This window comes from Lissotriton helveticus, chromosome 1_1 (genome assembly GCF_964261635.1).
Source record: "Lissotriton helveticus chromosome 1_1, aLisHel1.1, whole genome shotgun sequence".
NCBI classification, from domain to species: Eukaryota; Metazoa; Chordata; class Amphibia; order Caudata; family Salamandridae; genus Lissotriton; species Lissotriton helveticus.
Genome location: NC_136057.1, coordinates 1,863,384,613 through 1,863,407,422, shown reverse-complemented (window position 1 = coordinate 1,863,407,422; position 22,810 = coordinate 1,863,384,613). Strand labels below are relative to the sequence as shown.

Here is a 22,810-nt window from a genome sequence, read left to right as displayed (position 1 = left end):
TAAACTTTGAAACCGTGAGTTCACATTTTTATACTGTAACCACTGTCAGTAGTGCAGTCAGAACTTACATTTACTTCGAGCGCTCACCCTAATAATAAAGGCTTTCAATTAATGAACCATAAATACAAGTTTGAACAGCATTAACATGAGCACGCAAATAAGCACTTAACTTCAGGCAGTGCCCTTCCCTGGCCATTAATGTGCTACTGCAACCTCGCAGCCAAAGGGTTTGTGCTGCAGGGGGTTGGGCCTACTTGTCCCAAGGACAAAATACACATTAAAACTTGTTGCCCTTGACCCCAAACAATATGTCCTGGGCGTCGGGCTATAGGAATTCCACATCCCTGCTGACAGTAATAGCACTACAGATGGGGAAATAGACGTATCCCATATTTTACACCAAAACAGAACTTATCCTGATTGGAAAAAATGGTTGATCTGGCCCACAGACACAAATAACGGTCAAGATAGATTCCTGAATAAAAGACAGGGGTTGAAACAAAACAGGCCAGACCCAAGATATTCCCAGAGACAACATCGAGGGATAGTTACAACATACAGTGTAGGAAAGCTATGCCTCGAATGGCTACAGAAATCCACACTGCCTGAAATTAAGCAACACTTGACTTTACTTAAAGAAGGTGCTGACTTGCGAGATTTCATATTGGGACCTCGCAAGCAGCGTCAAAAACGTTTCATATAAGCTGGTATATACGCTGCTTACAACGAAGCTTGGAAAGTAATGCAAATTGAAACTGCTGAAAAAATACGAGAAATTGATCGTATTAATTTGGAAAAATCACTGTCTGTAGTGGGTAATGGGTTAACGACTCTGTCCTCCAGAATATATTCACTGGCCAGCATTGTATCATCTGCTATTGATATAATAGAACAGGATATGCTAATGTTACAACATGGACAGTCCCAATTACGTTCTATTGTACAGTTAGGCTGGACGTTACAAAACCTGCGTTCAGGCTACGTGCCATGGCGTCTAATCAACACAACGTCATTATTTTCTATCTTTAACCTTACAGATAAACAAATCTCTTTGGCACAAAAAGGAGCAGACTATACGGTGCTGAGCATTGAAAAACTAGAAAAATTACCATTAACAATGTCAGAACGACCTGTCATTGAATGGATAATATATGGTACAATTACAATTCCGATAACGACTTTTCTGTTTCAATATTGCCAAAAGCATATACCAGCAGGCCTGTATGAAAGGTTGGGTAAAGGTTACATCAAGTCGACCTGGAATCTACCTTATACACATAGATGTTACAGTGAAGGGAAAAAGGAGGTATTTCTTAGTGGTAACAACTGTAAAAATTCACTAAGCGGTACACTTCTGGGTCAAGGTATTAACTTGCATGGAGCCTGCGAAGGTTCATCAAATAACCTTTCATGCCACCTGCGCGGCACCCCTGCTACACAGATGGAGCCTTTTTTCAGACAACTTTCCAACGGCAGCTACGTTATAATAAGTGACCACAGCTGGTGCCAGGAACGGCCTATCTCGTGAGCGTTACTTCCAGGGTCATTTGCTGTATGCAAGTATTGTATCCAAACAGCAAACCAGACGAGGAGGCAGCAATATGGCCTTCTCTGAATATCTCTTCTATTAGATTTGATACTTTAAGCAGAATGAAGTCTATTCTTTTACAAACAACTGTGCCTTTAACCTCGTCTAAAGAAACGTATGATCTGCAAGTTGCAAGGACAGCGGCAGAGATACATGCATTATTATCGACAAATTGCCCTGTGCATTTCGTAGAATTGTTAGGTCAAATTTTAAACATGTCTGATACCAGTGGCATCGCACATGTATTTAAGACAATTTTTTCGGGACTATTAGCACCCTTTGAAGCAGTCCTGAGCATCTTCCCGAATTTCGTGCACTCTGTGTTTGGTGGCCTGCCTCTCATCTTGGGACTCGTAGCAGGAATTTTATTTTTGTTCCTTCTGCTCCGATATGGCAAATCCAGCCACAAACAAACTCAGGCAAAGGAAGAAACGATCCTAGTGATGAGATACCGAGAAAGGATAACTAAAGTACTCGGCTTAGCTCGGCTAAGAGATCTGAATACCACATGGTTTCTTTCATTCAGACCAATCTGGCAAGATTGCATCCTACCTGTTCTACGATGCCTGCTATGCGGAGAAGAATGCGTGTTGGACGTCTGTCTCACACTACCATCAGCAGTACCTATGGATATCGATACTTTGCTTGGTTCGGTAACTGCTCATGCAACGTGTTGTCCCCAGCGGCTACCTATTCTGATGACGGCATTCGTTGAGATCTCACCATTACGATTAGGTGACGGTGAGGTACGAGATGAAAGCGGCACACAGGTACATTCTTCTGTGACCATTGCTGATCTAGACACCGATGATGGCAATGCTTCATATATGCACTATTTCTACTTTTTAACGGGCTTGGTCCAACTTTCACCTACTGTTGTAGACGAATTCTTTGCCAGCCTATCTGAGTTATTATTCTCTCCTAACAACGAGAATGACTTTTGAGCACATAGCATTTCCTGAACTCTGAATTTGACCTTCAATTTTGAAAAACAAATATTTTTTTACAAAAGCGTGGAACACATTTTTCCTGAAAGCGAAACTATTTTTCCCCGTTCCCAAAATATTTACTTTTTTTTTTTTTTGGCACATGATACTCTGCTTAAAGTAGAACTATTCTTAGAGAACAAGATTTCTATTTTTGAAACTCTAGAGACAATATTTTGCCTTGGCCTCTAGCACATGTACAGTATTGTATAAATATGTGATGAAATGGTCTTGACCTTCTCTTCTGTATTAAGAGCCATTTCATAAATGTAATTTTCGTGATTCATTCAGTCATCATTCCAAATGTACAATATATGCCTAATCTGAATGATATCATTGCTTGAAAAGCTTACAGTATACTTGTCATATTCGTGTACATACCATTCAAATGCATTCTTTGTATTTTGGGGTGGGCTGGAAAACACATGCATAGTTATGTTTAATATTGCTTAGTATTTAGTAATGATGGACATTATACGTGGAGTGGGTGTTGTGAACGTATCTAGGACCCTATTTAACTATTCCCGATTTATGCCCTTATGTGGTTATAACAAATCATATCCTTATAAAGGCATAAGAATCATATCCATATTTTTAGGCATAGCCAATGCAGTCCAAATACGGCAAGGCTACTCCCATAGACTCCTAGAAAGCACAACGTGTACTTAAACAAACCAAGCCTCCAGCAGCCCGGGAATTCCCCCTGCTTCTGTATTGATTTGTCCTAGAACTCCTGGAGTCTTAAAAAGAACTGCGAGTTCTTAGTGACGTCTTATGTCCAATCTTACGTCAAACTCGGCACCTTCCAGGTATAAATATACCAACAGCTGCCCTAGCAAAACACACAGTGGTTTGGAGCAGATCAGCTATCTACTTGCCCGACGCCCTGCTAAGGCAAGTGCCAAAGGAAGCCGACCCTCCCATTGACGCACTGAGAGAGACGCTGTCTTTTCTCCTGCCGAGAAATCCAGCTCCAGTGTTTCCAGTCACCCTTGCGGGTTGCTGGGATATTGAGTCCTGAGAACGAGATACAAGACCTCCTTCATTCTATAAACAAGATATGGAGCTGATTAAACCCTTAGAGAATTCTTGATTCAGATTCTTGGCAAAACTATCTTAACTCAAACTATAGCTCACTTACTCCTTCCCACGTACTAGGCTTAGGTTAGGTACACCGGGGTAGGCATATCTTAGAAGCACCAGTTGAGTACGTTTAGTCAATGATTTTATATATGTATATATTTTATCTGTTTTAAACAAGGTATGGCTTAGAAACAGTACCATGCTTTTACAGTATGATTTCATAATACTCCTTTGACTGTACGCACTTTACTTTATGACAAGTATTGCAATTGTGGCAACTCACTTCTCTTGCATGAGAAAGGAGACTGTTCAATAAATAACCACTTTTATTGACAACGCCCGTCTTTCTATTTCTCTGCGCTTCTGGTGAAACTAAGCATGCTCGATTGACTGAGTAAAATAGTTATCTATTGTTTCCGCGACTCTGGAGATATACTCCTTATTCTGGAGGGAGCAAAGTTGTCATGTTTATGCGGTTGTCAGAAACTAATACCTTCTTGTCTATTCAGGAAAGTTAACACCTTGTTTACTCGAGAAAGTTTCTAGTGACCTCTGAGCTAGCTGGCATTCATAATTAAGTCTAACATATTCAATAGAGACCTAGTCGACCTCAGTCCTACGTCTAAACTATTGTTTGTTATTCCAATGCGCAGAGCCTATTGGGAATATAGGAACTACACTACAAACTGGCTAGCCTTTGAGGCGAGAATTCATCTGAAAATTGCTTGTATGACACACAAGGCCCTACACCACGATACCTCAAGTTATCTAACACAAAAACTGTCACTCTCTTGTGGTAACAGATCCACCAGGAGCTCCAAGAATCTTCTTTTGAAACCGCAGATTCACCATAAAAAAACATATAACCGATCCTTCTCAGGAATGGCCCCCAGGATCTGGAATGCCCTACCCCCTGAGACGAGACAGAACCCCTCTACTGCCTTTTTCAAAAAGTAGTGAAATCCATTCTCATGTATAATTGAAATATTTTATAGCCGGATTTTTAAGGGCTAACTTATATTGAAGCTCTCGCAACAAGATTTGAACTATATTCTCAGGGGTAATATGTTTCTAAAAATATACATAACCTTGTAATATAGATGTTTTCTATTGTTAGCTCTTTCTGTGTACTAGACTCAATCATATATTTTTCTACTACATTTGTATCTGCTCCTTACATCTTGCTTGTAAAGCACTCTGATACCTAAATAAATAAATGCTCTTTTTTTTTTTTTTTTTTGATCGCGCAAGGTCTGACAGCTACACTTTCTACTCAGACCTAAAAAGGGGATCAGAAACACAAAAGAAAATACATTTTGGTGCTAACAAATTCCACAAATTAAATGTTTAGTTGTCTGTAAATGTAGTATGGAACATAAGCTACCCCCATGTTCACATTGTAGTGATATTCTTCGCACATATTTGTGAGGTTGGTGGCTTAAACATATGCAATGTTCAAAAGGAAAACGTATTCCCATTTTTTACTTGGGTATGGACTTCATCAAATCTTTCTTTTCTTTTTTGCTTACAGATGTCTATTACACTCCCCAGTCCTCACAGTGTGTCTCCCGCTTTGTCCGACCCCCACCATCTGCCACAGAGCCAGGGACTCCTTACTTGGATCATTACCAACCGTACATCCAGGATAGAGTTGTTAACCCACAGTATGGTGCCCAACCACAGCAGTACCAAACGATGGGCCAGCCAATGTATCCACAGCACTATGATGGTCGAAGGGTTTACCCTCCTACCCAATCTTATCAGCGGGAAGAGATGGTGCGTGCCAGCCCAGTGCCCATTGAGATGCCTCCAGCAGCAGTATCATCCTACGTGCCAGAATCAAGGGAGCGGTACCAGCAGGTTGAGGGGTATTATCCAGTGGGCCCGCATCCAGGGCAGATCAGACCTGCATATTACAGAGTATGTATTTTACATTGCATGTTTTTCTTGCTTTCAAGTGCTGTTTCATACTTGGAATTGTCTACACATGTATGTTAAGAACTTGCGGGATCAAGCTCAACTCAACATTGGTACAAGTACAATTTCCCTTACTGCCTCCTATTTATATGGACACAAGTATATAGCCCCAGCATGTGTTTTAAGTGGAAATTAATGTTCTAGGTATGTCTGGCTGTAAATTCACATGCTATGCATACTCCTGCGTCTAGTATTGGGCCCGGATGTGTGCTAGTTGTTTTTCTTCGAAGTAGTCTTCTTGAGTCATGAGGTAGTGACTTCACCTCTTTCTGGTAATGCACATGTGCATTGCCTCCATTGTTAGATTTTCCTTCCGCCATTGGGATTGGAGATGTGTTACTGAGCTCCAGATTTACCCCATTTGTTGTTCCCTTTGGGCTTTCTTGGTTCCTGTCCCTTTCGTCGGTATTGTTTGCTATCACTGTTCCTTTGCTCTCACCGATTCGATGTGTGTTGCTTCTTCCGTGTCAGGCCACTTTTGACCCACACCCCAAATGGGTTACTCATGTCCAACATATCTCGCCTGTGATGGAACACGTGCTATTTTGCTAATTACCTCCGTTTCGTGCAAGTACCCTTGGGCTCATCTCTCAGGTCTGCAACCTCTGCCGGACACAAGAGTAAGACGAGGCCTCCTACGACACCTGCTGCTCTCTCCTTCGACACCTGCTGCTCTCTCCTTCAAAGAAGATTCTTCTGGGCCACAGAGCTCGTCTTTTTGAAGTGCCACACAGAAGTGGAGACCACACCCAAACCTCTTCAGTACCCAGGACCTCAAAGGTTAACATAACCTGAGCCGTCGGCTGCTGTGGAAGAGGCCTACTTGCCCGTCCCAAGTTCCGGCTCTGACCTGGAGATCGAAGACCTACCACCCCTCTTCTCCTGTCTTTGACATCCATTGTGCTCCGGGCAGGCCCCCTCCAAGAGCCAAGCTGCTGCTCTTTATGCTCCTAGACAGGCTTCCGGGCAGCCACTGCCATTTGGCCATGTCTGGCACCGAGCACCCGTTTTGGACAACCTGCCTGTCTAAGCTTGGTGCCAAAAAGATTTTGAAGCTAACTTTGTGCTAACCGCCTCCATCTTTACACCAAAATGCCCTTTGGATCTGAAGCCTCTGCATTGAAGGCTTAATCAGCGCTGAAACCCTCTGCACGAAGAGCAACGTCAACTGTCTATTGAACCGGTCCTCCTGAAGCTGCAGGATGAACTAAACGCCGCAGCAGCACATCGCAATTCCCACCCCCCCTCAACCACCTTTTTATGTTATGTTATGTTAACATTTCTTATTAAGTGCACTTACGCCAGACGGCTTCATGGCGCTGGGAGCAAAGGGAAAAAGACGTTCAGCGGTAAAAGTTGAGAAGATGTTAGTCATAGGCTGAGCGGAAAAGGAGGGTTTTCAGACAGGACCTAAAGTGAGCATAGGAAGTAGTGAACCTCAGCTCAGAAGGGAAAGAGTTCTAACGGGTGGGGGCAAGAAACGAAAATCTGAGGCCCCCATGTTTTTTGTGCTTAAAGGTAGGGGTCATAAGCAGGGCAAGATGGGAGGAACGCAAAATGCGGGATGGGCAATAACGGTGCCAGACGGCTTCATGGCGCTGGGAGCAAAGGGAAAAAGGGAGACGTTCAGCGGTAAAAGGTGAGAAGATGTTAGTCATAGGCTGAGCGGAACAGGAGGGTTTTCAGACAGGACCTAAAGTAAACATAGGAAGTAGTGAACCTCAGCTCAAAAGGGAAAGAGTTCCAACGGGTGGGGGCAAGAAACGAAAATCTGAGGCCCCCATGTTTTTTGCGCTTCAAGGTAGGGGTCATAAGCAGGGAAGATGGGAGGAACGCAAATTGCGGGATGGGCAATAACGGTGGAGGAGAGAAGAAATAAAGACTGGACCAAGGCCTTGAAGGTGATGCAGCCTAATTTCAATTCACAACGTTTGGCTACTGGGAGCCAGTGGAGGGTTTTGAGCAGAGGGCGAACATGATGGTGTCTGGGTTGGTGGAAGATCAGTCTTGCAGCCTGATTCTGGACCAGCTGTAGCCGGTTCAGCTGATATGAAGGGATACCGACATAAAGGGAATTAGCGTAGTCGATCCTGGAGATTACAAGGGCCAGGAGGGCTAAAGTAAGGGCCTCTGTAGTGAGGAAGCGGGAGATTTTGCGGAGGTGAAAGAAGCTAGAGGAAACCACCGCATTAATGTGGGGCTTCATCGAGAGGTCCTTACTGATAATGACACCAAGACTTTTAGCAGAGTCAACAGGACAGGGAGGGGGACCAAGACATGGCGGCCAAAAATTGGAGCTCCAAGGGTTGGAGGCGACCCCGATCAAGACCAACTCGGTCTTGTCGGGGTTGAGTTTTAGATGATTTTCCCCCATCCAGTCGCTGATGAGGCACAGAGTCGACTGGAAGTTGTGGATGGATTGATCCGAGGAGTCGATATCAAAGATCAGCTGAATGTCATCCGCATAATTAAATGCAGTGACATTACTTTCTCGTAGGGAACGGATCAAGGGGGTGAGGTACAAATTAAAAAGGAGGGGAGAAACGGAGGAACCCTGGGGGACGCCACAAGTCAGTTTCACTTTATCAGCAGAGAAGTAAGAGAGGCGGACTGCCTGGTAGCGATTACTTAAAAAAGGGCGAACCCACTCAAGGGCCGGCCCCTGGATGCCGACATCTCTGACACGGCCGACCAAAATATCATGGTCGACCTTCTTTCCCTGCTGGCCCACTTCCTATCTCACCACACTTATATGGGTCACTTGTGCGGTGATCCCCAATCTAACATGTCTCCATAGACAACCTGTGTGATCTGGACACTCCACGTGACACAGACCCCAATCTTTAGCCCACCTACCCCTCTCCACTAGGTGTCACTACCTCTTACTATGAGGTCTTAGGTAGGGCTGCATAGTTTCATAAATTGGAAAATCACATTGAAGATTTCCTATTGGGAACTCTCTTCTTAGCCACAATTTATGCTGTACCTACCAATGTGGAAGGGGATGCCTAAACTGGCCTCAGATATTTTAAAGACCCAGTTAAAGCTTGGGTAGTCACCCCTAGGATGGAAAAACAAACAGTGGGCCACCCCATGTGACCCAGTCTATATAAAGGGCCAGTTCCCTCCCGACTAATTGGTAGTGTACACTGCCTGAAGAAGAGCGAGGACACAGGGCACTGGGGCAGCAACCACGCTGGATAAGGAAAGCAAGTGTTTTAGCGCAGCAATGCATTTGCCTGCTCTGATATCAGCCAACTACTGCTATTTTGCCTATTCCATTGGCTTGCTGTTAAGATATGGCTGGGCTCACTGGGACGAGATGTAGGAGCTCCTCCACCGTCTCCCAGATGAGTACCTGAAGAGGATAAATGAGCTAACCCCATCTCCTTTCAGTTTTTCAGGGAGTCCCATGGTCATACCTTTCAATGTCTTGAGAATCTCTCAACAAGGTCATACGTTTGTGGGTGGTATGGGGTAGTAAACCTGTACTGCACACCACACTCCTTCCACATGTGTTTCAGGTAAGCAGACATGAAGTTCCAACCATCTGTCTGAAACCACCTCCTTAGGAACCCTACCCTGGTGACAACACCCAGGAGGGCCTTGGCCACTGCAGGAGCTGTAGTAACCCGTAGGGGAAATGCTTCAGGGTACCTAGTAGCATGATCCACTACTACTAGAATGAATTTGTTCCCTGAGGCTGTGGGAGGTTCCAATGGACCCACAATGTCCACCCCTACCTTTTCAGAGGGGACCCCCACCACTGGCAGTGGTATGGGGGGGGGGCTTTGGTTTGCCACCTGTCTTGCCACTGGCCTGACAGGTAACAAAGGAGCCCACAAACTCCTTCACTTTTTGGTTCATCTGGGGCCAGTAGAAGTGGCTAACCAACCTTTCCCAAGTTTTGGTTTGCCCCAGGTGTCCAGCTAGGGGGATGTCATGAGCCAAAGTTACGAGGCACTCCCTGTACTACTGTGGCACTACCAGTCTCCTAGTGGCTCCAGGAGTGGGGTTTCTTGCCTCAGCAAACAGTAATCCCTCTTCCCAATACGCTCTGTGGGTACCACTGACATCTCCCTGTGCTTCTGAAACAGCTTGCTGCCTCGGGCTTTCAAGAGTGGGACAGTTTGCTGTCCCTGGCACAGCTCTTCCCTAGTAGGTCCCCCTGGGCCCAAGAGTTCAACCTGGTAAGGCTCAAGCTCCATGGGCTCAGTTCCCTCTAGGGTTTCCAAGTCCTCTCCCTGAGAGGTTTGCTGTGTAGAAACTGGTGTGAGAAAGTGAGTTTCTGTTACAGTACCCCCCCCCCCCACACACACACACCCACACTTTTTGCCTGATACCTGATGCACTTTCAATCAGGTACCCAAGGCCTGTGTTCCTTACCTAAAAACTGTACTAAAGCCTAAACCCAATTGGCATCTCTGGCCACATGTCAGCCCCTAGTAAATGGTACCCTAGGTACCCAGGGCATTGTGACCAGAGAAGACCTCTAAGGGCTGCAGCACTTATTGTGCCACCCTTAGGGGCCCTGTACCCTGACACACACACACACACACACACACTGCCTTTGCAGGCTGAGTGTCCTGGTGAATAACTAAACAAAGAGTCGACATGGCACACATCCCTGTGTGCCATGCCCACAAACCCACTGCCCTGGCATACATCAGCCACCCCTCTAGCTGGGTGTCCTATGCCAGTGGTGTGGGCTCAAGTGAGTGAGCCCTGTGCCCCTACAGTACCCAGGGCCATTCCTGGGCACTGTAAGTGCAGTGATGCCATTAAGAGTATATGGTGCTGGGAGGTTGTCATTACGAACTCCACAGCACCATAATGGCTACACTGAAGGCTGACTAGTTTGATATCAAACTTCTCAGCACATTAAACCCACACTGATGCCAGGGTGGGATTTAATGTACAATGCACTACAGAGGGCATCTTAGAGATGCCCCCCGAAACCTAAACCTACAATCCACGTCTTGTCTGAGAGGCTGCCTAGGCTGCTACACAGCAGCCATGTTGCTGGATCCCTGGGTGGAGAGCTCCTGCTCTCCTGGGCCTGCAACAATGCACATCCTAAAACGAGGTGCCAAGCCTGCTCGCCCAGGATGGGCAGGGGAAGCTTCAAAGGAGAAGCCTTTGTGAACTTCTCCAGACCACTCGCTGTACTCAGCAACTGGCCCCCACCAGTTCTGACCCCCACTCTGGCAGGAAATCCTACGTCAGAAAGGGGGAGCGCCAGCCTGTGCCATCCCTACCCCTCAGGTGGGAGAGGCGAGGTGAAGCATGATTCATCTTGAAGATGGGGGTCCCTGCCCAATCACAGCTAGGCTCCCGCCCCCCTCCCACAGGAGAGGAGCAGGCTAGGGAGTTTACCACCCCAGGACAGGGACCCATTGGTCCCTGCCCTTGCCCTACCCGTAACGCCCCTAAATTCAGTATTTAGGGGCACCCTGAACCTTTTTCCACAGATCCACATTGTGAAGCAAAGAAGATCAAGGAACACGAAGACCTGCCGTGCAGCTGCTAAAAAGAGGAAGACACCAACTGATTTGGCCCCAGCCCAATCGGCCTGTCGACCCTCGAACCTGCTCCTGTTAAACCCCGGCATCTCCAGTGGTCAGCAACCTCAAAAACCCCGGAGGACCCGACTGCCTTGGGACTCTGACTCCCTGGGTCTCCCACGAGCAGTGGTACTGCTCAAAGCAAGTAACAAGCCCTGGCATCAGCCCGGAACCGCGAACCCTGCACACTCTGCACCCGCCAAGCCTGGCCTGTGCCGGAGTGAATCAAGACCCTGAGGACGTCCCCCCGGCGATTCTGACTTGTAATCCAGTGCCCAAGGACCCTCCTTGACGACCAAGACGACGCCTGCAGCCTCAGGACAAAGGACCCCTCCTACCGCGACCAGCAGGGGGTAAAATATCCCGACCTCAAGACACCCCAGTGCCTCACAGCCCCCTGTGCCCAACTCCTGGGTGCCTACCTATCTTCCAAGATCCCAACTTACCCCTCGAAGTGTTGTTTGCTCCAGAAGATACCCAGTCCCCGAGCCTGCAGCCTTTGTTCCTTTTTCAAGATCGTCATTGAATAACATTGAGCGCCCAACGGCTCAAAAGCACCCTGCACCCAGCCGCCCGAGTGCCCCTGGCAGTGCAACCTGTACCCTATCCTATTTCCCCATTTGCCCTGAGCAAGTGACAAGGAGCCCGGCTCCCACAGCTGCATGGCCTGCTAGCCAGCAGCCACCAACCGAAGGCCCCCTGCCTCTCATTGGATAACTTTGGGCCTAACTACCTCTGCACCCGGCCGCCCCTGTGACGGTGCAGGTGTACCAACTGTACCTACCTGACCCTGGGGGACCCCCGAGTCTATGTCCAGAACCTTAACTTCACCAGCCGAGTACTCATCTGAAAACCGATAACTCACATTCCTGCCATAGGATAACATTAACTGGTTTGACTCGAAAAATCTTCCTAAGTGTGAAGTTTTGAAACTTTAAAATATTCATCTAAAATCAGCCGAATACCGAATTCCGAAGTACTCACCTGTGATCAGGAGAGAAGCCAGAACTGTGCCTTTTAGCCAAGTACTGAACCGCAAAAGTAATCATAACCGTGTTTACTAGTAACCTGAATTTTCTCCATGGAGAATCCATTGTCTGCTTTTCTATGAAATTTCTTCCAAGTGTCTACTTTCGAAAATTAGAAATATTCCTTAAATCGTACCTACTACTGAAACGTAATTACTTACCTGTCTTAAGTAGAGACCCCAGTGCTGGACCTAGGAGCCCAGTACTGGATTACAAAAGTAACAAGAACGTACTTTACCTGTAACCTGAATTTTCTCCCATTGGATAACATTGCTAGATTTTCACTGAAAAGTTTCGAAATGTGAACTTTTAAAATACCTTCTTATTCTTTAAAAATCATTGCAATAACTGAAACTTTTTTACTAAAGTGTTTTCAGCTTAGACCCCAGGCCTGAATCTGGTATATAGTCCTTGAGTTACAAACGTAATCGATAAAGTAATCAGCTGCATTTATGCAGAAAATCCCATTGAGCTCAAGGTATTTGCACGCTTGCGCGCTAGGCTGCTGCAATAGTAGGCTGTAGCGCTTGTAATTTTAAAAATCGCCGTTTTTGATCTTTTCTTTGTTTTATTTTTGTTAACATTGCTTTTAATTGTGCTTGTACTGCCCACATACCTGCACTTTAAATTGGGCCCCTCACCGCGTTTTGAGCGGATTTACGATCTGTAGGCTTCGTTTTTGGCGCGTGGCCGCCATCTTGGGGGGGGCGAGTGTCCACTGTGCCACTGGCTGAGCGCTCTAGCGCTTATCACCACCACAGGTGAGCCCTACTTAAGGCGAGCTCTTCTGTAGCCTCGGCCTTGGAGAAGGTATTTGCACGCTTGCGCGCTAGGCTGCTGCAATAGTAGGCTGTAGCGCTTGTAATTTTAAAAATCGCCGTTTTTGATCTTTTCTTTGTTTTATTTTTGTTAACATTGCTTTTAATTGTGCTTGTACTGCCCACATACCTGCACTTTAAATTGGGCCCCTCACCGCGTTTTGAGCGGATTTACGATCTGTAGGCTTCGTTTTTGGCGCGTGGCCGCCATCTTGGGGGGGGCGAGTGTCCACTGTGCCACTGGCTGAGCGCTCTAGCGCTTATCACCACCACAGGTGAGCCCTACTTAAAGCTCGCTACACCCGCGCAGCGGTGACGCGCAGCGGTAGCGCCTGACTCGCGCCGGAGTCAAGCCAGAGTCCTGCCCGTCTGCGCCCGTCAGCGTCCCGGAGGCGATCGGAGCGGCGGGTGGGGCTCTTCCACTCTTTCACTAGGGATGTGTCCTTCTGGGGTACCGGTGCTGCACTACTCTTCTGCGGACCTTCGCTCTTTTGACACTCTGGCCACAGGCTGCCGCACTGTCTTTCCTGGACGTCATCGCGGGAAATCCTGTTGCCCGGTCTGTAGCTGGCGCCCTAACCGCTCTCAGCTTTCATGCCCCACCTATAATACTCTTAGTGTGGGCTACCGCTGTTTGCTACTTAACACCAGGTCAGCGGGTAAACATGCGCAGGACATTTTTGAGCTCCTTGATACCGTGAAGCCGCTATGTCTTATGCTAACTGAGACGTGGTGGGGTGATTCTTCCAACCCAGATGTCGTGACGGCAATTCCGCCTGATTACAACATCTTCAGGAAGGATAGAGCTAAGGGCAGGGGAGGTGGAGTGGCTTTGGTGGTCAGGAAGGGCATCTCGTGTGTGATTCTGCCAGTAAAGGACATCCGAGGTTCGGAGACCCTTGCTTTTGTTATTACTTTGTCTCCACATCATTCTGTTAAGGGATTGCTCGTGTATAGACCCCCGGGCTCACCCGGCACGTTCTTTGAAGATCTGGACTCCGTGCTGTTGGGGCTGGCCCTGAAAACGGAACATTGCATCGTGGCAGGAGACTTTAACTTTCGGATGGATGATCCATCCGACCCTGCTGCCATTAAACTTTCCGAGGCTATGACCCCGCTGGGACTGATCCCCTATTTGCAGGGGCCTACACATGAGAAGGGGCACACTCTGGACCAGGTATTCTCGTCTTCCCCGCTTGAGGAGATTGAGATTACACCTGTACTCTGGTCAGACCATCTGCTTGCCAAATATACGATCAAAGGCATAGCTAAACCGAGGGTTGCCCTGGCACAGCAACAGGGCCGGGTCCATAGAGCTTATCATCGAGTGACCCCAGAGTTGCTGGCTCAGGCCGCTGTGGATCACCCGTGTTCCCTCTCGGGCGATTTGGACAGGGATCTGGAGACCTTGCAAGATTGGCTTCTAGACAGGCTAAACGATCTGGCCCCGGAATTGACACCACGCCTGACACCGAAACGGGTCTCTGCGCCTTGGTTTACCGCTGCACTGTTGGCTTCGCGGCAGCAGTGTAAGGTAGCCGAAAGAGCTTGGCGGGCTAAATATGATACGGTAGCCAAGCTGACCTATCAGACGGTGGTCAAAGCTTATCACCGGGACATTCGCCTGGAAAAGAAAGCATATCTTGCTAGGAGAATAGAAGCTGCTTCTAATTCCTGCAAGGAGATTTTCTCCATTGTGAGAGAATTTATCTCCCCATGGTCTAACACCTCGGATGAGAAACCGTCTGGCACCTGGGCTTCGGATCTTGCTGATTTCTTTACGAGCAAGATTCAACGCATACAGGATTCTTTTCCATCACCTGGACCTATGGTCCAGACTAATCCTGAGATCACCTTATCCCCGCTGGCTTTCCCAGCTGTGACGCTGAATGTGTTTCCACCGATGTCTGCCCCGGACTCTTTAGCGATAATGGGCAATCTTAAATCGGGGTCGCCCCTCGACCCTTGCCCCGCTAAATTTTTAGCGAAAGTTGCGGAGGTGATCAACCCTTTGGCAAACCCGCTGTTAAATCTCTCATTGAGTAGGGGAGTGGTCCCGCAAGCCTGGAAACAGGCGATGGTGATTCCATTATTGAAAAAATCTGGCCTGGATTCGAAGGCCCCGGTCAATTACAGGCCTATTTCTCTGCTGCCGGCTTTCTCGAAGATTGTGGAAAAGCACGTTCAGGCTGTGCTTTCCAATTTTCTTGAAACCAATGAGATCTTGCATGCCACGCAGTCTGGTTTTCGTCCCCATCTAAGCACAGAGACTGCGCTCCTTGAGGTCTCAGAAACCATTAAAGGTGTTCTGGACTCAGGGGGCAAAGTCATGCTGGTGATGCTGGACTTGTCGGCGGCATTCGACACCGTCCCCCATGATGGCCTTCTCGCAAGGCTTTTTGAGATAGGTCTACGGGGGACGGTGCTCGATTGGTTTTCTTCCTTCCTAGCCGGCCGCCGGCAAACGGTCTGGGCGCCGCCAGACTCCGCCGTGATGCCGCCTCTGGGAGTCGGGGTTCCACAGGGCTCTATTTTGAGCCCAACCCTTTTCAACATCTTTATGACCCCATTGGCGGCGTTGGCGGAGTCGTATGGCGCCCGGATCGTGTCTTACGCTGATGACACCCAGCTCCTCTTCTCTTGTCAGAGGGGAGGAGACTTTGAGGAGGAGAGTATCCGGGATTGCCTTGGGGCTGTTTTTCATTGGTTCCATCTGAACAGCCTCAAGTGCAATTCCGATAAGTCCGAGGTACTCCTCTTCGGGTGTGACACAGAGCCAGACTGGCAGGCCTGGTGGCCGATTAACATGTTTCCTCCATCCTGCTCTTCCCATGTCGCGAAAAATCTGGGGGTCAAGATGGACAAAGGATTAACATTGAAATCCCAGATCCTTGGGGTGGCGGGCACTTGCTTCGGCATCCTCAGGATGCTGCGGAGGTTCCTTCCCCTGTTGTCCGAGGAGCACAGGAAAGTGACAGTGCAGGCTCTGATTGGGTCCAGGTTGGATTACTCCAACATTCTTTACCTGGGCCTTCCAGAGTACTTGCTGCAGCGGCTTCAAGTGGTGCAAAACGCTGCCGCGAGAGCAATCTTTGGATTAAACAGGCGGGCCAGTGCATCTGGCCTGCTGATAACTCTGCACTGGCTTCCCATCCGGAAACGGATTGCCTTCAAGGCTTTGACTCTGGCCTACAAAGCTCTCCACTTGGTGGGAGCTAAATACCTTCAAAAGAGACTGGTCTTTTATCAACCGACTAGGTCCTTGAGGTCTGAATCTCTGTTTTTGGCGGTCGTCCCGCGTGTGCAGAGAGCGCGCCTGGGAGGCCGCTCCTTTGGTTTGCTGGCACCACAGTTGTGGAATTCTTTGCCGCTCGCCCTCCGGGGAGCTTCTAGTCTTTTTGCTTTTAGAAAAGGTTTGAAAACCTGGTTGTTCACTCAGTAGCCGGTTTTCTGTTTGCACTTGTTTTGTACTTCTGTTTTTTTCTTTTATTCAGTGTTATGTTATTATGTGGCAGCCTTCCTTCTCCAATAAAAGCGCCGGGACACTCTTTTTGAGTAGCCGTGTGCTATATAAAAGAATAAATAACATAACATAACATAACATGTTAAATTGTGTATAGAATTGTGTTGCCTACTGCAACCATTGTACCTATTGTGTTTACAAAATGTATTGCCTCTTTGCAAAGTAATTACATGAGTACTCATATCGAGAAAAGTATATTTTGATACTTGTTGGTTCTAAAAATAAAACAACTATATCTTTGGATATAAAAACAATTGGCCTAGAGTTCAGTTCTTGAGTGTGTGAAACCTTTTGCTGACTGAGTGTGTAGAACAAATGCTTTACACTGTCCTCTGGTACTGCCTTACTGCTCGACCAAGCTACCACTTTAGAGAGTAAGGTCAGACCTGACTTTAACTAACCTCTGTTATACCTCTGGAGATTGTGGACTCTATACACACAGTACTTTACTTTGTACCAGTACATATAGAGCCACTTTCTCACAGCTGGACCCCCAGTCTTCTGGTTCTTTCTCTTGGTTGGTTGGGCCATATCTTCAGGCTCCAAATCTACTTGTGCACCCTTCTGTTTGCTCTGTGCTCTGGTTTGCACACACACCAGTCTAGGAATACCCAACATAGCTGCATGGGTTATTTGCTCAACTTCAGCCCAGGCTGAAGTTTCCATGTCATTTTCAGGCAGACTGTGGTAACTGTGGAGAGACCACCACTAGTTTTAGGCCACTAACCTCCTCCCAACTTAGTGTCACCATAGCCATAGGGCGATTAGTGGTAACACTGTCGGCATTGGTGACTGGGTAAGTTTTCCCAATCAAGTATTGCTCTGTTGAAACCAGTATGTCTTTCACCATAGTGACACTGGCACCTGTATCCCCCAGGGCTTCTATTCTAGTTCCATTAATAGAGGGGTGTTGCAAGTACTTTTTCAATTCAATTTAATTTAAAAAAAACTTTATTTCGTCCAACATGACCTCAAAAGTACTTACACAGTGCAGGCAAATACAATTAAAAAGAGGTGCCACATAAGTATATTAGAATTACAATTAGATTTTAAATATTTAAAAAAAAAAACAGCAATTAACACAATTGACACATATATGACAGTGGAAAGATTCTATGCAATATTTAAAAAAGCCTACACATCAGTCCAAAATTTTGATGTGGAAGAATATAAAGAGCAAGACTCACAGGGGGTGATTCGTGGCAGTCCATAATATTTCATACTCGGAAAGTGCAAAGTACAAATAAATAAATAAATTACCTAAAAACATGTACCTATCAAATTTTATAAAAAGGATGATCTGTGTTCTACCATCTTGGAAGACTAAGACCTAAGACTAGAGCCTCTCTATACCGAAGGCAACGTCAGATTAGAATATTTAAATTGTAGTAATACAAAAGCGAGGCCTAATTTTAAAACTAACACGGATAGCCTTGATAGACATTTTCCCTAGTATAAATTGATAGGAATAATAATTTCTCATCCAACAAGAAAGCCATGTAACTCCTTTCATGGTACTTTTATGTATGTCCTTCGTGTACACCTCATTGAAAATAATAAACTTGCAACAGAGTAGACTATCTGGATGCTAGTATCATACTTCAGTATCCTGAAGGCATCAGAGCAACATCTAGTTCCAAGGTTCCTACAAATGTGCACCAGCCCTCGTTTTCTAGCCTTGTGATAGCCAGGGCAGCTAAACATCACATGGAGAACGGACTCATCAGGGCAATCACATGCCGGGCAATTTAAAACTTGCGTTTCCCCTCACTTGTGCGAAAAACTAAGGAGAGGGAGGGTCCCATGCCTAAACTGGAGGTAAAGCTTTTTAGCCACTGCCGGTTTGATTACATCCAAAACCGGCTCAAACTTATATCTATCTTTAATTTCTAGAATGGCAGTAGTTAGTCTACCATTTCGAGAACCACTATGAAGCTGTATCAAGTTGTACTCCTCATAGTAGGCCTTCAGAGATTTCCTTGATGGGGAAGAACAAGCTATCTCTGGATGGTCCCAAAGCTCATCCAGCCCCAATCTGACTAGCCATTGTTTAATATAGGCAAGCCATGGGAGTTTAACAGCCCCTCTTAGATTCAATATTTCCAACAATTCCTCCCTGTAAGGTAAAAGTTCAGGGGTAACCCACAGACGGCGCCAGTACAATAAAGGTTTCAAATTTACTACATCCGCAATTGCCATAAGTCCCAAATCTAATCGAAGCGAAATAAGTGGAGTGCTCCGTGGGAGTTTAAGCAGCTGTCTAAGGAAATTGTTCTCTACTTGGGTGAGATTTTCTTGGCTAACGTGCCCCCAAAGTTCCGCACCATATAGCGCCCCTCCCCAGGCTTGAACCCTATAAATTTCAATCGCCGGACTCAATGGTTTCTGACTAGTCTTGCAGAAGAACTTCATGATACCTCCTGATGATTGCACTAGTTTTAATGAAGATTTTTTAATCTGAGCTCCCCAGTCCATAGTTTCTGCAAATGTTATCCCAAGACAATCGAAAGAGATAACTCTTTCGAGGGGTTTACCATTTAATGTAGGGTTGGCTCTTGTACTTTTAGAACTATTACAAATCATAAATTAGGTTTTCTGTAGATTAATTTCATGACCTCTTTGACAACAGAATGCATCAAATTTATTGAGAACCCTCTGAATCCCCATGGGTGATTTAGAAACTTCTGAAGTGTCATCGACAAACATCATTGCCGGAATGGGTCGGAAGGCTAATTTGGGGGCATCAAGGTCTTTTTCTGCTAATAAAAAATCTATTAAACCATTAATATTAAGGCTAAAAAGAGTGGGGGCAAGCACGCAACCCTGGCGTACACCACGCTTGATCGGGATCAGTGCAGTAAGATTCCCATTTTTGCCAAACCTAATTTACCCAACGTTTTCTTCATGCAGCAGCTTAATAAGATGGATTAGATATACAGGGACCCCCATCTCCTGGAGAACTGACCACAGTTTTTCCCCTAGGCACCAGATCAAAGGCTGACCGAAGGTCAACAAATATTAAATAGAGGCTGCCACCCTCCATGCACACAATCTTCCAGTGCAACATTTCGAGCCTAAGTATCTGGTCCACAGTGGACAGTTTTTCTCTAAACCCTGCCTGAAGGGGAGTTAAAATCTTCTTTTCTTCCATCCAGAATTGTAGCCTAAGCAACACCACACGCGCAAAAACTTTTTGTGTAATGTCTATCAGGCTAACTGGCCTATAATTGTTTGGGAGGAGAGGAGAGCCTTTTTTTATAGAATGGAATTATTTCCGCTCCCGCCCAGCTGGGGGGAATCTTCATACCCTGGAGTATTGCATTAGATAAAACCCAAAAATATGGAGCACAGACAGAAGGTTCACTGCAAAAAAAGATCCCCCAGAATTTTATCTAGCCCCGGTGCTTTGCCGGGGGCTATTTTCGCTAGTGCTACCTTGATTTCATTTAAACTTATACTTATGTTGTTTATGGCGTCAGGGACTTCTTTACATTCCCCAGTACTGGGGGAGTGGTTGGTCTCCACACAATATCCTTCAGCTGACACAGCGATCGGGGTTTCTTCCTTCGAATAAAGGGATTGAAAATATTCCCGCCAAGCCTTTCTCCCAAATTCGGGTCTACAGATGATCTGGGGCCAGAACTATCCAGATTGACAACTCTCCAAAATGATCTCATATCCCGGGCCCCCAGGGCACTTCTCAAGGCGTCCCATTTATCCATTTCCCACCCTTTCTTGGCTTCTGAGATCGCAGTTTTGTATATCGTCCTTGCAGATTTACTTAACGACGATCATTGGCCTTAATAGATAATATTAATGATTTTTTGGACTTGGCGACAATGATCATTATACCATGGGTGTGGGGGCTTCCTATTTGGCCTACTAGTTTTTTTTTTTTTTGGATAGAAGAAATCCAGAGTGGCTTCTTCTAGTCTAACATGGGTCTTCACCTTCTCACGGTCAATGCATCCCCCTTTTGACTTATTGATTGAGATGCCATCTGGAGCACAGGAATTGAATTTTCATATAGGGAGCTCAATTTGGCTTGTGATTGGGTAAAGTCAGACCATCTCGCTCTTCGCCTGCAATTAGAGAGAGTCAACCTAGGATCGATAGGATTTCCTAAATGTAATGCTCTCTCTAGATCAAATGCTCTTAGTTGTAATGCTAGTGCATGGTGATCACTATCTAGACGTGGGACAGCGCTTAAGTCAATAAACGTTTCCCAAGATTTGGAATCAATTAAAATGTAATCTAGTAAGGAGCATAGTTCATTATGATGGAAAGTGTAACTGCTGGAAGTTTCAGAGGGCGATCTACCATTGCAGGCTCTAACGGAGTGTTTCAATACAAGGCAGTTCGTCTGAATCACCAAGGGGGACCATTTTTAGGTCTCGGCCTGCCAATGCTCTTGCGCATTGCAGCTGTCGAGACATATAGAGGTGCAACAGGAAAGCTTACCAAGAGGGATTTGGCAGGTGGATTACGCACAGTGCATGTGCTCCGTGCGCGCGCTTGCCATTTGCTCCCCGAGCCTCGGCATCAGACTTCAAAGGAATCCCTACCGCTCCCCCGGCCCTACTAAGTGTCCTTATCTCCTCAGACACTCACTTAGCATCTACGCGTGTCTCCCCAGCTCCTCACAGTGCCATATGTCCTCAGCGCCTCACACTGCCTTTCAATATGTCCCATGCGCCTCACGCTATCTGTGTGCCCCCCCCCCCCCCCCCAGGCCCTCACACCCGGCTCCTCGTGTCCATGCGGCCCCTCAGGGCCTACCCGTGTGCCTCAGTGTGTGTCCGCGCGACCCATGGCCTCCATTATTGTACTTCTCTCCCTGTGCACTGTGTTGCTCTTGGTCGTGTGCTTCTCTCAACATCTTTCCATGTTGCTTTTGTGTATACCGCCTCGTCTTTCTTGCCAGTGTGCGTGCTTCTCCTCGCCTGCTCCATGCTGCTCTTTCGCACGTTGCCTCTTCAAACCGCCCCCCCCTGTTTGTTTCATTAGCCTTAGATGGTTGTGTGATATACAGTACCGTGTGGTCTGGTTTGCCTAGCCAACGGCTGCTCATGGCTTGTTTTTGAGGTTTTGCATACTTTATATATTGACAACAGATCAGGTTCTCTAAATTATTTCCATGCCTGCTGTGCACTGCTGGCTGCTCAGCCAGAGTTGTATTTGTGTTCAGTCCATATCCTGTACGCCTATTGCCGTGTTAGCCTCCTATTGAAGTAAGGGTTCAGCGTGAAAACATAATGACAAAAATTCTATTTTCCAGAGTGTCCATCAAAGTAGCAGCTTTCAAGTAAATACATAGTCATCAAGAAAATGGATACGTGTACTTAATTTGTTAAACCAGTCAAACTCAACTCTGTTAATAGTAAGATTATGTGGACATTGATCTTCTTTTTGTAGAAAGGTAGTTAATTAAGAAACAGATTTTGTTGAACCGTTTTAAAGGTTCCGTTTTTGAAAAGATAATTTTTGCAGTATGTTTTCATGTTCTACTCGGTGGGTTCCACACTCCTGTCCTAATATCAGGCGTGTGTTCACCACAAATGATGAGGTCTCCTCGGCTGTATTCATGAATACTCATCCTGTGTGTATGTCTTGCCTACCAGGCAGTGCTAGCTGTCTGGGGATGAAGACCTTTCTCTTTTACACACTCTCTCTCTTACACACTCTCTCTCTTACACTCTCTCTCTTACACTCTCTCTTACACTCTCTCTCTCTTACACTCTCTCTCTCTTACACTCTCTCTCTCTTACACACTCTCTCTCACACACTCTCTCTCTTACACACTCTCTCTCTTACACACTCTCTCTTACACACTCTCTCTTACACTCTCTCTTACACACACTCTCTCTCTTACACACACTCTCTCTTACACACACTCTCTCTTACACACTCTCTCTTACACTCTCACACATTCTCTCTTACACACTCTCAGACTCTCTCTCTCTCACACACACACACTCTCTCACACACACACTCTCCGACTATACCCTCTATCTCCACCCTCCAACTCAACCCTCCAACTCAACCCTCCAAATCCACCCTCTAACACCACCCTCCAAAAACACCATCCAACTCCACCCTCCAACATCCAAATCCACCCTACAACTCCAACATCCAAATACACCCTACAAATCCACCCTCCAACGACTCCTGCCTCCAAATCCACCCTCCAAATCCAAATCCACCCTCCAAATCCACCCGCAAACTACAACTACAGACTCAAAC

The 22,810-nt window shown here is 46.5% G+C and overlaps 1 protein-coding gene across 12 annotated transcripts in view; it reads left to right on the top strand.

Moving 5' to 3' along the window:
- Positions 1-22,810, top strand: part of RC3H1 (ring finger and CCCH-type domains 1) — an 885,277-nt gene that overhangs the window by 477,881 nt on the left and 384,586 nt on the right. For all 12 annotated transcript variants that reach the window (XM_078641742.1, XM_078641721.1, XM_078641675.1 and 9 more), the window contains one exon: positions 5,189-5,577. In XM_078641742.1, the coding sequence (XP_078497868.1) occupies positions 5,189-5,577 (389 nt within the window). The remainder of the gene's footprint in view (positions 1-5,188; positions 5,578-22,810) is intronic.